We start from the raw sequence: 15,274 nt of genomic DNA on the forward strand, positions 1-15,274 counted from the left end.
TTGCCTGTTGGAGATCATCCAACAGGGCTGGATGACTACCTGTTGGATATGGTATAGTGGGGATTCCTTTTTTGAGTGTTGTTTGATTATTTGAGGTTTGGAGATTAGGAGAGGAGAGTATATTCCAGGCATGGAAAGATCAGCAAGTGGATGGGATATGGGAGGCCAAGTTGAGGCACGAAACAATTCAGTGAGTCTATTTTGACCGAAATGTAGATAAATCAATTAGAATACATGAAAGTAAGTGAAGTAAGCCTGGGAAGGCAGGCTAGATCAAGGTTTTGAAGAACTTTAGATGCCAAACTGAGGAATTGATATTTCATCCTGCAGGAAGTATCAAATCACAGAAGTACTGGGAAAACTGGAGTGACAGATTTAGGAAATTTATTATTTATTTAGAGGAGGCACTGAGAAAGATTCTGGAAGTAGGCAGACACATTAGTAGATTATGACAATAGTTTGAGTAAGGATTGATGAGTGACTGAGTCAGGGAAGGGAATGAATGTGAGAGATTATAGAAGTAGAATGGATAAACTTGCCCATAAATGCATCTGGAGGTAAGGGATGGGGGTAGGATATGGATAGGATATCATTACTCCATAGTTGCAGACCTTAGTGACTAGAAGCATTGTCGTTTTCTCAACACAAATAGGGACGTTTGGGAAAGGGCCAAGTCTCTTCGGAGCTGACAGACATTCCCACAGTAAGTTGCTGCTATAACACTGGTAGTCAAGACAGAAACTGGGACTGAATATATAAATTTATCATTTATCTGCATAAAGACCATAATTGAATCCATGGGAACTAATGAGATTCCAAGAGGAATTAATTGTATGGAGGGGAAAGCAGGCCTAGAAGAGAACCTTAGATGACACACATAGTTAGTTTTTTTTTTTTTTTGGCGAGGCAATGGGGTTAAGTGACTTGCCTAAGGTCACACAGATAGGCCATTCTTAAGTGTCTGAGGTCATATTTGAACTCGGGTCCTCCTGACTCCAGGGCTAAGGCTCTATCCACTGTGCCACCTAGCTTCCCTAAGACACATATAGTTAGGAAAGAATGAGTGTGTCATGTCTGGTAATTCAGCCTGAGGGACAATAGAGGGATCAGAGAGAGAAAAGAACAAAGAAAGAGCAATGTTGTGGAAGCTAAGGCAGGTGATAGTGATCAGCAGTATGAGAAAAATGCAGAAGTCCAGGGGGAAGGAGGCCTTTTGAGAGAATTTAGCAGTTCTGCATTAACCCTATTAATCTATGATATTGGGAAGATCTTTCTCTGATATGTGTTTATATGTTAATTAAGCAATGACTGGACTTATAATTTCCATATCATTATTGAGATCCTTGATTTTAATAGCAGACAGTTTGAAAGTATTTGAGGTTTTGCAAGGGTTATATATTAGATGGGCCATGTAGAGGCTTAGGCATCAAACTTTTGCAGAACTGGAATTCGAATCATAGCCAGTTCCACTTAACTAATCATCTTAGTGTTTTTCATTCCTTAAGGAGGTCTTTGAGCAATTTAAACTTTCCATCAGGTAGATATTGAAGACTTGATCAGAGAAAAGATCCTCATTTATTTATTCACTCATTCATTCATTTATGTGTGTGTGTGTATGTATGTATTTATTTGGGTTTTTTTTGCAAGGCAGATGGGGTTAAGTGGCTTGCCCAAGGCCACACAGCTAGGTAATTATTAAGTGTCTGAGATCAGATTTGAACCCAGGTACTCCTGACTCCAGAGCTGGTGCTTTATCCACTGTGCCACCTAGCCACCCCAGAAAGATCTTTTTTTAAAGAAAGATTTTATTTATTTTGAGTTTTATACTTTTCCCCCTTATTCTTGCTTTTCTCCCCCCACCCCCCCCAAGAAAAAGAATTTTTATTATTACTTGAGGGTTAGTCTGTTGTAATGCCATCAGATTATACTGATAAGTCATAGTACATTCCCAGAAGAAAGATAACCAACTTTTGTAGTGCCTATGTTGCTTATATGTAATTTTTAGTAGCTTATATGTAGTTTGTATGGGCACTGCAGGTATACAGTGACTTCAGTAATATCTCAGGATAATTCACAAGTAGGTTTCTAGAAGTAGGTTGGAATAGGATAGAGGGAACAAGGCAAGGAGGGAGGAGAATTAAGAGAATGAGGTGAAGAGTTTTATTTTGGAATAGTGAATGATAGGCAGCCAATGAAAAGTTTTGAGGAGACAGGTGATGAAGTCAGAGTAGTTTATGAAAAAATAAGTTTGATTACAATCCAGGGGACTTTGCTGGAAGTAAACCAGAGCAAAGTTGCAGTGATTATTAGAGATAATGAACTTTGGTTCACAATAAAAATTGCACTGTGGATGCAGAAAGTAAAGCATGGATGTTTATAATATACAGAAAAAAGGACAGAATTTGCTGACAGTAATCCTGAAGTACAAAGGAGGAGAAATCAAACATGATTTGAGTGTACTGAACTTGTAAGAGTTTTTTTCTTAAATCATTGAATTATCTGTCTCCATAGTAGATTTCTGCTTTCTAATACTTTTTTGATATTGTCTTTGTGATCAGATGCCTTTGGAAATAACCCGGAGCTTTATCCAGAACCGGGATGGGACTTATGAGCTGTTTAAATGTCCTAAAGTGGAAGTAGAGAATATAGCAGAAACTTATGGTCGTTTAGAGAAACAGCCAGTGCTCCGACCTTTGGAACTGAAAACTTTTCTTAAAGTTGGTAAGTTTATTGAATGTTTGGTGATGACACTTTTAAGTCTCTGCTGTGTGTATCAAACTTTATATTTGGTGAAGAAGTTAATGGAAGAAATGACACATCCCTTGTATTGTACAACCTACTATCTAAGAAATGCATAGGAATCATAGAATTTAGATCTGGAAGAGGACCTTGTAGACCATCAAATCCAACTTCTCATATTACAGATGAGGAAACTGAGAAACAGAGACTTTAAACTTATTACACCAAAATCACACTGCCAATAAGTAGCAAAGCTCAGGTTATGGGGGTCTTCTGACTACAAATCCAGTACTATTTACTTTTTTTATTTTATTTTATTTTTTTAGGTTTTTTTCAAGGCAGTGGGGTTAAGTGTCTTAACCAAGGCCACACAGCTAGGTAATTATTAAGTGTCTGAGGCTGGATTTGAACTCAGGTACTCCCGACTCCAGGGCCAGTACTCTATCCACTGGCCCACCTAGCTGCCCCATACTATTTACACTATAGTTTACTACAACTCTGTACTTCTCAGATTTCAGTGAATTTGACATTTCATTGATAAGACTTTTCCTCCATTGGTAGAAATTATAACCCACCTTTATCTTTTCATCCTGTATACTTTTTGTTCATGTTCTTGGAAATTTCCTCTATAGAAGTTCTTAACAGTGTGCCTTTCTCTTTTTTATTTTAAGCATTCTTATGGACTGTAGGGTGTTCATCTATTTTACGTCATATATACTATTTAATGAGTACACCTTTTCTAAACGTACATTTCTATGTATGATTTTTCTTTTTTTGACATTGCTTTGCTTCAGACCCTCATCACTCTCCTTCCCATACTATTACAATAACCTTCTGCCACTACAAAAGGAGCTGCTATAAAAATTTTTGTACAAATAGTTTCTCTTGCCTTTTATTTTTTAGTGTCTGATATTCAGATGTTGTATTATTGTATCAAAGGGTATGTATGCACAGTTTTATAGTCTTTTGGTCATAGTTCCACATTGTTCTCCTGAATAGTTGGACCAGTTCACAACAATGCATTCATGTCCTAATTTCTCCATATCCCTATAACACTTGTCATTTTCCTTTTGTCTTGTGAATCAATTCAGTAGCAGTGAAGTGATTTCTCAGTTATTTAATTGGGACATTTTTTCATGTGACTATTGATAGCTTTGATTTCTTCTTCTGTAAACTGTATCCTTTGACCATTTATCAGTTGGGAAATAGCTATTTTTTTTTTTTTTATAAATTTGACTCCATTCCCTAAGAATTTGAGAGTTGAGGGTCTTTATCATAGAAACATTGCATATAAAATTTCCCCAGTTTCTTGTTTTCCTTCTAATTTTGCCTGCATTGATTTTATTCATGTAAAAGCTTTTTAATTTCATGTGATCAAAATTATCACTTTTATTTCCCATGATCCTCCCTATCTCGTGTGTGGTCATAAATTATTCTCTAATTCATAGATCTAACAGGTACATTTTTCTACACTCTCCCGATTTATTTATGATATTCACCTTTTATATGAAAATTATACATCCATTTTGACCTTATCTTGATGTGAGATGTTGGTCTATGCCTAATTTCTGCCAAACTGCTTTTCAGTTTTCCAACATTGGTGAGTAATTACCTCAAAAGTTTGAGTCTTTGTATTTATCAAATACCAGATTACTATGGTAATTTACTACGTGTGTTGTCTACCCTATTTCACTGATGCACCATTCTTAACCAATATCCGATTGTTTTAATTACTACTTTGTAATATGGGTTGAAATCTGGTATTGTTAGACTGCCTTCCTTCACATTTTTTTAAATTGATTCCCTTGATACTTGATTTTTTGTTCTTCCAGATGAATGTTGTTATTTTTTCTGGCTTTGTAAAGTAATTCTTTGGTGGTCTGATTGATATGACACTGAATAAATTAATTTAAATAGTATTGTTATTTTTATTATATTGACTATTTCTCCAGTTATTTAGATTTGATTTTTTTGTGTGCGTGAAAAGTATCTTGTAATTGTGTCCATATAATCTCTGGGTTTGTCTTGACAGGTAGACTTCCAAATATTTTGTACTGTCTATAGTTATTTGAAGTAGAATTTCTCTATCTCTTGCTGTTGGGTTTACTTGGTAGTACATAGAAATGCTGATGATTTATCTGAGTTTATTTTTTATCCTATAAGTTTGCTAAAGTTGTTGAGAGTTCTAATTAGTTTTTTAGTTGATTCTCTACTATTCTCATCAAATCATCTGCAAAGTGATAGTTTTGTTTTTATTGCTTATTTTCATTCCTTAAATTTCTTTTTTCTTACTACTGTAACTAACAATTCTTGTATATTATTCAATAATATTATTGATATTATCATCCTTACTTCACCCCTGATTTTTTTAGCTTCAAGTTCATCCTCAGTACAGAAAATATTTTCTCTGTTACTACTTATCATTTTAAGAAAGGCTCTATTTATTGTTGTGCTTTCTAGTGTTTTTAATAGGAATGGGTGCTGTATTGTCTAAAGCTTTTTTTGCATCTTACTGAAATAATATATGAATTTTTTTGTTTTTGTTGTTGATATGATTAAATATACTGCTAGCTTTCTTTTTTTTATTTTTTTGCTTTTTTTTTTTTTTTTGCTAGCTTTCTTAATATTGAATCAAACCTGTATTCTGGTATAAATGTCATCTGGTAATAGCATATGATCTTTGTGATGATAACTCTACATTTTCAAATGGAAATCCCTTTAAATCACCCACAACCTAAATTCCTCAAAAATGGTGGTAAGATTTACATTCATTTCTTTTTAATTTGTTTTTAAAAGTTAAGTCTTTATATACCCCAGAGTAGTGTGGGGTTATTAAAAGCATTTTATAGTTTCTCAAACCCAATCTACCCTGTTCTTTTCCTTCATTCAGTTTTGTATCCAATTTATTGTCCAACTATAGTGCCTAGCCCATATATATTAACTGATATACAAAATCATTCAATTGTTTGTCTTAATAGTAGGTACTTTTCATCCATTTGTTTTTCCTTTGAGGATTGTTACACTGATTTCCTTTTTTTTTAGTAATTGCAGATCTCATTGGGAAAGCAGTCAGCACAATATCTTCTTCAAACATGAGGATCTGGAGAACTTCATTTACTGTCTAAAGGGAATTATTTTTCTATTTGGACCTTGTATAAAACATCTTCCTTGACAGTGTTAAAACCTTTTCTGAAACAATGCCTAGTCCCTTTTTTTAAAATTATTTTTTGTCATCTGATTCCCCATATCTTTTCAGTTTTATTTTGTAGCTATGAATGCTGTTTCTGGAAGGTGTAAATGAATCATAGAATGCTTGTATGTAAGAGAGCTTACTGTTTTGTTGTAGACCAGCTTAACCTTGCACCATTTGTGAGAATCTGAGCAGCTCACAGTGAGATTTTTCAACTGCTAATACATGACTGGATTTCGACCTTTTTATGTGTCAAGGCATATAGTTTTCCATTGTGTATCAAAGGGAGGAATTGCTCAGATGAAATCACATATAAGCAGTTAATTGGGGAAAGCCAATGAATAATGAAAAATTTTAATAATGAAAAATTTGTTATTAAATATTCTTTTAATTGACATTTTATGATTTTATATAAAATTAGTCAAATCTATCTCACAAAGTACTTGAAAGTTACAATTATAAATGTCCTATGGTATTTTAAAGTTTGCAAGAGACTTTAATATGTATTTTCTTATTTGAGCCATACCACAACCCCATGAAGTAAGTATATAATAATTATTACCCCCTAAGTTCAGATGAGAAAATGATTATGTGACTAGTCCATGTCATATAGCTAGTATGTCAGAGGAAGAGTTTGAACCCAAATTTTCCTAACTTTCTGACAAGAAGGTCAAAATCCAGTCATGAGTTATCAGTTGAAAATTCTCACTGTGAGCTGCTCAGATTCTCACAAAGGTGCAAATTTAAGCTAGTCTATAACTAAGAAGCAAACTCTCTTCCTGACTCAACATTCTAAGTTCTGTGTCACCATATGCTATAGTTTCCTTAGGAGGAACAACTTTAAGTAGATAAAAACTGCTTTTAACTACACAGTATTGATAAGTTGGCATCAAAGTTTAGAATTGTTCAGAAAGGTTAGATATACTTCCCCTGCAAATAATAATTTTTAAACTCTTTCAAATGTAATAGAAAGTTTAATTTTATATTTTTGTTCAAGCTGTTGATCAAATTAACAGAGTTTTTCTTTATAATGTTATTCTTGTATAAAATATTCACTTGGGTAGTTTTGTTGTTGTTGTCATCATTAAACGATATTGATTCATATACCCAAGATTCTCTGAAATCTTCTTTTTCATTATTTCTTATAGCTCACAATGTTCTATTATATTCATAAATCATGATTGTTTAATTGAAGGGTACCTCCTTGGAGTCTCTTTTTCTTTTTTGTTCTTTTACTCCCCACTTTGGAAACATAATGTTTGTTTTGCTTGTGATCATTTCCTCCCCAGTATTATCTTCCCTCTATGTTCCCTCTTCCTTTCTACTATTTGTTTCTTAGTTGAATTAGATGTATTTCTATACAAAACTCTGTGTGTGTGTGTGTGTGTGTGTGTGTGTGTGTGTGTGTGTGTGTGTATTATTAGTGTTTGTGGTGTGAGGTGGGAGAGTATTCAATCCTTCCTTGTTCATTTTATAACAGTTTTTTTGTTTTTTGTTTGCAAAGCAGCGGGGTTAAGTGACTTGTCCAAGGTCACACAGCTAGGCAACTGTTAAGTGTCTGAGGCTGAATTTGAACTACTGACTCCAAGGTTCTCCAGATTCCAAGGCCAGTGCTCTATCCACTGTGTCACCTAGCTTCCTCCTTCCTTGTTCATTTTAGATAACATTAAAGTTTATCTGATTTCCACTTCATCTTGTTTAAATATTTGTCTTCACATGTGTCCCAGTTTTGAGAAATAGCAACCCATTCCTTCTTTTCTACACTAATATATTCCTTTATTCCCCCCCTTTTCTTTACACACTTTATATTCACATAACAGAACCAATATATCCCCATGTTTTGTTTTTCTTAAATCCTACTATATTCTTTGAAAACTTTGAAGTTCTGAAGGATTCTTGTTTTTTCTCTTCCTACTAGAATGTTATCTCTACATTTTAATATAGCTCCTTCCAATTGCTCAAATAAATTTACCTTCTTGATTTCTTTCTACTCTTGAGCTGAAGAAAACTCCTACTCTGCTCTGGTTTCTTCATCAGAGTTCTTTAAAGACTTCTATTCCTTCAAAGATAATTTCTGGGGTGGCTAGGTGTGGTAGTGAATAAAGCACTGGCCTTGGAGTCAGGAGTACCTGGGTTCAAATCCGGTCTCAGACACTTAATAATGACCTAGCTGTGTGGCCTTGGGCAAACCACTTAACCCCATTTGCCTTGCAAAAAAAAGAAAATGAAAGACAAAGATCAATTTCTTTTACTTATAGTATTTTACCTAACTTTTCAGAGTAAGTCATTCTTAGTTGTAAGTCTATTATCTTTTACCTTTTACATTACAGTATATTCTAAGATCTCCCCTCATTTATCACAGAAGTCACTAGTCATATATGATCCTGATTTTAATTTTTGTATTGAATTGCTTCTATTTGGAAGCCTTGAGTATTTTTTCTTTGGTGATTGATCTTGAGATTTTTGTTTGACCTTCCTAGGACTTTTCCTTTTGAAGTTCCTTTTAGGAAGTAATTAGTAGATGCTTCCTACTTTATTTTGCTGTCTAATTTTAATAGATTGAAGCAATTTTTACTTTTAATTTCTTGAACTATGGTATCTAAACTTCAAAAAAATCATAAGTTTTCAAGGAGTCTACTGATTCTTAAATTATATCTACCTATTTTCCAGATAAACTGTTTGTGAGGTCAGATACTTTAAATTTTTAAAATTTTTTTCAGGTATTCATGTAGTCTTTGTGGAAAATCCATTTTTCCTTTGAGTCTGCTTGCAGTTGTTATTCACTCCTTTTGCAAGATCTCTATATCTACAATAACTTGATGCTGGTTGGTATTATTTTTACCCCTAAATTGCAAATAAAAATAATTTTTTTACATTCAATTTTTAAAATTTTGAGTTATAATTTTTTTTTTTTTGCAAGGCAAATGGGGTTAAGTGGCTTGCCCAAGGCCACACAGCTAGGTCATTATTAAGTGTCTGAGACCGGATTTGAACCCAGGTACTCCTGACTCCAAGGCGGGTACTTTATCCACTATGCCACCTAACTGCCCTGAGTTATAATTTCTCTAACATTTTTCATTTCTGAGAATAATATTTCTGAGAATAGCTAAATCGTTCACAGTCTTATCATCTCACAATGTTGCTGGTTACCCTGTACAATGTTCTTCTGGTTCAGCACACTCTACTTTGTGTTAGTTCATGAAAGTCTTTCCAGGTTTTTCTGAAATCATCTTGCTCATTATTTCTTATAGTATAATAGTATTCAGTTAAATTTATTATATCACAGCTTGTTCAGTCATTCCCAGTTGATGGACATCCTCTCAAGTTTCAATTTTTTTGCCACCACAAAAAGAGCTGCTATAAATATTTTTGCACAAATAGGAACTTTTCCCTTTTATAAAAAAAATCTTTGAGGGGCAGCTAGGTGGCACAGTGGATAGAGCACTGGCCCTGGAGTCAGGAGTACCTGAGTTCAAATCCCACCTCAGACACTTACTAATTGCCTGTGTGACCTTAGGCAAGTCACTTAAATAAATAAAATACTTTAAAAAATATCTTTGAGATACAAACCGAGTATGTAATTGGGATCACAGGATATGCACAGGTTTATAGACCTTTGGGTAGAGTTAAATTAAATTAAATTGCCCTGTAGAATGGCTGGATCAACTTAGAAATGCACTGACAGTACATTAGAGTTCCAATTTTCTCACCTCCTCTCTGACAGTTATCATTTTTCTGTTCTGTCAACCAATCTGATAGGTGTGAAGTGTAGTACCTCAGTTGTTTTAATTTGTATTTCTTTTAATCAATAATGATTTAGAGCATTTTTTCATCTGATTATAGATATCTAACTACCTCTTCAAATCCTTTGATTATATATGTATTGGAAAATGACTCATAAATTTGACTCAGTTCTCTATATATTTGAGCCACTTAATGTATAAACTGTTTCCTAGCTTTCTGCTTTTTTTTTTCCAGTCTTGGTTGCATTGATTTTATTTGCACAGATTCCCAATTCAAGACATGACTTCTCCCTGGATCTTTGAGGTTCATAAACTGGATCCTCAGAGCCCATTTTGTCATTTTAGGATAGAGTGCTAAAGACTATAGAGACCCTGGGTATCTAGGTTGTCCTGTCCCACTCTGAACTCACACTGCTTTCCAGAGCTTCCAAGTTTAAACCCCATGCTCCTCCCACTTTGATAATTTCTTTCTACTCTAGGACTTTCCTATCTCTCTTGAACTATGAAGTTTTCTTGACCTCTGGACATAGAACCCTTTCTTCTTTGACTGACTTTACTGGTGCTCTCTTTTTTCATATGTTTCATGGAATTTTGATCTGATTTTTTTTTTCAGTTCTGCAATGAAAGAAGTTACTGCCACTTTTACATGGGCTTTTTAAAAAATTATTATTTGAACTGTTGTGAATATCAGATTTTTTCAGGATTAGGTATGTAAATGCTGAGTGGTCTGCCTGCCACCTTTCCCCCCAACCCCTCCCACCTCCAGTTCAGGTAACCATTTTATCCCAAAGACCCTTCTTACTGCATTTTAAGCACTATTTAGGATAGAAAAAGTTACATTAACACACCTGTTGAGCAACAGATCTTTTTCAAGAGTTAATTAATATATTTGTAATTTATTTATCGTGTGCCAGAAAAGCACTATGCTAGGTACAATGCTAAATGCATGTGATGAGGTGTCTATATATAGACATATCACAAAGAAACAATTATATCTAAAATAGTTCTTTCCCTGAAGATAAAGTTCTTTACCATCCATGAATATTCAAAAATGCATCTATAAGGTGACTACTTTATGCAAGGCACAGAAACAGATAATACATAAAAATTTCTTTAAAGGGGCTTACATTCAAAAGGGGAGAAGGAAGTACACAAATATTTATAATACAAGAGAAACTGAATTATGTATGATCAAGATGTTTAGGTACATTACTATGAGACATTTGAGGAGAGAGAGAGGGGGATCATTTTCATTTGGAGGAAGATCAAGGAAAAACCTTAGGGAAAAGACTGGTGAATGAGCAATGAATTTGGAGTCAGAAATCTTGATTCAAATATCTCTTCTGTGCACTGACTAGCACTGAGGCAAATCAATTGGTCTGTCTTGTTCTCAATTTCTTTACTATAAAAAAGAGATTTGAATAATCTCTGAAGTCCTTTACAGCTCTCAGTCTTATATAGTTTCATTTTCAGGATCTTTGCAGTTGTCATCTTTCTCTAAAGACTTCAAAGAGAGTTCTGTTGGAAATTATTCTCTCAATAGAAGTAGTTAAGAAATATCTTCAGTTGCCTGAGATATATAGCCCTGAGTAAATCTCATTCTTTTTAAAGGCATATGTTACAGATGGGTTCAGAATAAAAACTCTAGCAATATGTCCTGGTTGCAGTTTAGAATGTTGCTTTAGACATTGATTACTATTATTTTTTAACTTGTCAAAATTAATCACAGAATTCTTTCTGTGAAGTAGCCAAATAATTTTATGTTCTAAAATTTGATGATTTATGTGGAGACAAGAGTGTACTCCAAATAAGGGAAACATTAAGAATGAAGATGGTCATGTATCAGACTGTTTTATAACTCAACTTTGTTCAATATGTGTGATGACCGAATTCCCAGAGAGTGAGGTGAAGACAACCATATTAAATAGAAGCACTTCAAGTAGAAATAATGTGGTGATATTTTAATACTTTGGTGAATCTATGCTCTTAACAAACATCATGATGTAGATAATAGTGTTAAATTCCTACAGAAATGAGAGCCATTAAACCATACATAAAGGCCACTTATTTTCTTAGGAATCCATACATGTTTATATATTTCTTTTTTCATGAATACATCAAAACATTAAAATCACTTAAGAACTACATTTTAATTTGGTTAGGGCTGTATTCACTCTGGGTGCATGTGCTCATGGGCCACATATTTGACATCTTTGGTGAAGTGCATGGAGAGCTAGCATTGAAGTCAAAAAGGCATATTCAAGTTCTCTTTCTGATACATATTGGCTCTGTGACTGGGCAAGTTACTTAAACTATTAGTGCCCTAGGTAGCTCTCTGAGACCTTAAGTTGCTGAGAAACTACTGATTTGCTTTGGTAAGAAGTTTCCTCCTCTTTTCTTTTTTTTCTTTTTTTTTTTAAGCTATCCAAATAAGATTTATTAAGATATTCTTCATATCCCATTAGAGATGGGTATTTGGAATAATCCAAATCTACATCCACCTTGGGATGGTGGAGCAGCAGCTCACAAGAGAATGTCTGAGAATTTTCTGTGCCTATAAAATAATAGATCTAGCCCCACTTTTTGAACTTGTTAGCATGAATTGTCTTTCCTATGCCCCATCCCTATTCTTTCCATCCCCCAGTACAGATCACGTGCTGCCTTCTTATTCTGGATAATCACTGATGATCTTTCTATAACTGCTAGGTAGAGGATCTACTGGATTTGCCATGTTGCCTTTCTCTTCCCTAATAACTGCTCCACTTTTTTCAGACATAAATGTTTTCTTGATAATGTCTTTTACATTGTTTTTCATGCATTACTCATTGTTAGTAATATACTGTAGCTTGTTTACAACTGCCATTTGTCTTTGCTTTGCCTTAAAATCTTCTAAGATTACAAATTTCTTTGATGATATGTTGTTACATAATTAAAATTCAGCCCTAAGATCAAAGAGTAATAAGATGGGAAGATAGTTTCTTTGTATTCTGGAAAGGATTTTACCTACAGTCTCACATATTTTGCTATTTCTCAAACTTCATTTTGACCAAAATATGTAGGTGGAAATTCAGTACTGGATTATTGTTTCTCCTTTTAGGCAACACCTCTCCAGATCAGAAGGAGCCAACACCTTTCATCATTGAATGGATTCCAGATATTTTACCCCAGTCCAAGATTGGTGAGCTGAGAATCAAGTTTGAATATGGCCACCATCGGAATGGACATACAGCTGAATACCAGGAGCAACGACCCCCATTAGACCAGACCTTAGAGTTGACACCATTGACTACCATCACTTTCCCATGAAGCAAAAGAACCTTTTGCTGCTGAGTTTGCACATCCCTGTTCCTTGGCAATTTCAGATTCTCCTTAGGCACTTAGACATTGAGAATTTCCTTAGCAAACTGATAGGATGCTGTTTTAAAAAGCATCCAATGGGTTATGTTGAAGAAAAATCTCTTGTAAATAGCATGTTTTGGTGCTGCTCTGTGTTGCTCTTTAGATGAATTTTGCTGTACTTTTGCTGGGGCTTAAGTGTGGGGAGAGAAACCTTCCCTTTTCTGAACATTTCCTTTAGAGTTTATTTCTGCCTTTTTTTTTTAATTCTTAACACTCTTAAGAAATCAATTAGCTAAAACCCAAATCTTAACAGATTTCAGAGAGTGTTGGAAAGATAATACTCTGGTTAGAATAAATGTATTATCATTTGGAGCATAATGGCACAGCTCCAGTTACATTCTTTGTTCTTTTCTTAAAATAAAGCAAATTGTCACCCCCCCTTTTCAAGATGACATTTTATATTGACCCATTTACAAAATAAGAATCTTCCCTTGAGTGGAGCTGATAGTGAAATAGGGGAAGGAGACATAGGTCTTAGAATTTCTAACTAATACTTATAAAACTGCATACCCTTAATATTGAATTTATTTTTTCCCTCTGTACTCCCAAAATGTTATTAGCCAGTAAAAAGCAATTCTTGTCTTTGAGTTTCCTCACTTAGTGTTATATTGAGCGCCTACCACATATTCAGCAATTTATAAGGTACTCTAGGCAAGGTCATGGAAGAGAAAGAGAACATGCCTAAATTAGAGGCCTTGTCTACTCTCAACTTACAGTCTTGTGGGAGAGATAAGACTAACACATATTAGATGATACTATACAATTAAAGAAGAGTCAAGATCACTTTTCTTACAAATGCCAATGAAAGAGCAGTCAGAGAAAGCTTCAAGGAATAGGTGGGACTTCCTAAGATATTGAAGATTGGGTAGAATTTGGATAGGAAGAGATGGGAAAGTATTTCGGATGTATAAAATAAGACAGTCATAGGATCATTGAAGTTACATGTTAGGAAGAAGTAAGAAAGTTTATATATAGACAGTATGGTTGGATTATAAAGAGGGATTTGAAACCCAGATTCAGTCACATGCAAGCACAATGGTACAGCTGACCATTAGCTATTAAAGAATTTTGATTTGAGAGACATAATGACAGTAGTGCTAATGAATTCTGTGTGGATTGAAGAGGTAGTCTCTGTTCCTTACCATCTGTTTTCCTTGAATGAATCAAAAACCCTTCTGATCTCAAATTTTTCAATAAAATTAGAGGGTCATGGGTTAATAGTTTAATTCTCTTCTTTAAATTTTCTAAGATTTACTTATGAAATTAACTTCATAAAGAGCACTGATCTTGAAGTGTTAGATATGGATTCTAGTTCCAACTTTTAATACATTTACTTTGTAGCACTGAGTGACATGGATCCTCTCTAAACCTTAGTTTCCTCATCTTTAAAAAAAGAATAGTAATACTTGCCCTCATATGTGGTAATATTGGAAGTTTTGTTCATAGCACTTTTCTATCAATCAAGTGAATGTTGGTCTCATGGTCTGAAGAATGTTAGGTTCTGCTTTGTATGATGGGAGGGCTCCTTTGACTGGAGAAGCTGGAGAACTTTTCAAGGGAGCAGCAAGACCTTGGAGGATCTTTTTATGACCTGAGTTTGCAAACTGGAAGATTTGTTAGCTTCCATAGAGTTGTGGAAGACTCCACTAGTAAACCAAGATCTATTAGGATGAAGTTTCTAATGGAATTATTTTGAAAAGAACTAGTAGCAGTTTGCTTAATTGAAGATGGGCATGCTACTCTTGGCCCAGCAGAGCCTCTGACTAGTGGATCCCTTTTTCCACTTACAGGGGGCTTTTGAGCCTTGTTCCCTATATCTAAACTAAAAGTTCTCTTATGCATGCATATAGGACTTTGCATTGACTGACCTCTTCACAATGAGAAGTGGTGATTGGTAGGGCAGCTGTGTTTAAAATATAGGCAGATACAGGGCAGCTAGGTGGCGCAGTGAATAGAGCACCAGCCCTGAAGTCAAATCTGGCCTCAGACACTTAATAATTACCTAGCTGTGTGGCCTTGGGCAAGTCACTTAACCCCATTGCCTTGCAAAAACAAAAAACAAAAAAAACCAAAATAAAATATAGGCAGATAGAGTTAGTGAATCATGTGGACCATAAGGCCAAAGGAATCTGGGAAGGACTCCTTAGTGTCTGAATCATTGTCAAAATTTCGCTTTTAGCAGGGATCTCCTTTTAGGGGTGGA

At 34.6% G+C, this 15,274-nt stretch overlaps 1 protein-coding gene across 7 annotated transcripts in view; it reads left to right on the top strand.

Annotated features, from left to right (window-relative positions):
- The window catches only part of C1H2orf42 (chromosome 1 C2orf42 homolog), a 36,726-nt gene extending 22,513 nt beyond the window's left edge, over nucleotides 1-14,213 (top strand). For 3 of the 7 annotated variants that reach the window (XM_074208249.1, XM_074208260.1, XM_074208269.1), the window contains exons 9-10: nucleotides 2,559-2,721; nucleotides 12,770-14,212. In XM_074208249.1, the coding sequence (XP_074064350.1) occupies nucleotides 2,559-2,721; nucleotides 12,770-12,978 (372 nt within the window). In that variant the 3' untranslated portion in view covers nucleotides 12,979-14,212. Of the gene's footprint in view, nucleotides 1-2,558; nucleotides 2,722-5,354; nucleotides 5,495-5,781; nucleotides 8,009-12,769 lie in introns of those variants that run through there. The other 4 variants (XR_012472764.1, XM_074208285.1, XM_074208277.1 and 1 more) reach the window with 4 other exon arrangements.
- Nucleotides 14,214-15,274: the final 1,061 nt, after the last annotated feature.

Source organism: Macrotis lagotis, chromosome 1 (assembly GCF_037893015.1).
Source record: "Macrotis lagotis isolate mMagLag1 chromosome 1, bilby.v1.9.chrom.fasta, whole genome shotgun sequence".
Taxonomy (NCBI): Eukaryota; Metazoa; Chordata; class Mammalia; order Peramelemorphia; family Peramelidae; genus Macrotis; species Macrotis lagotis.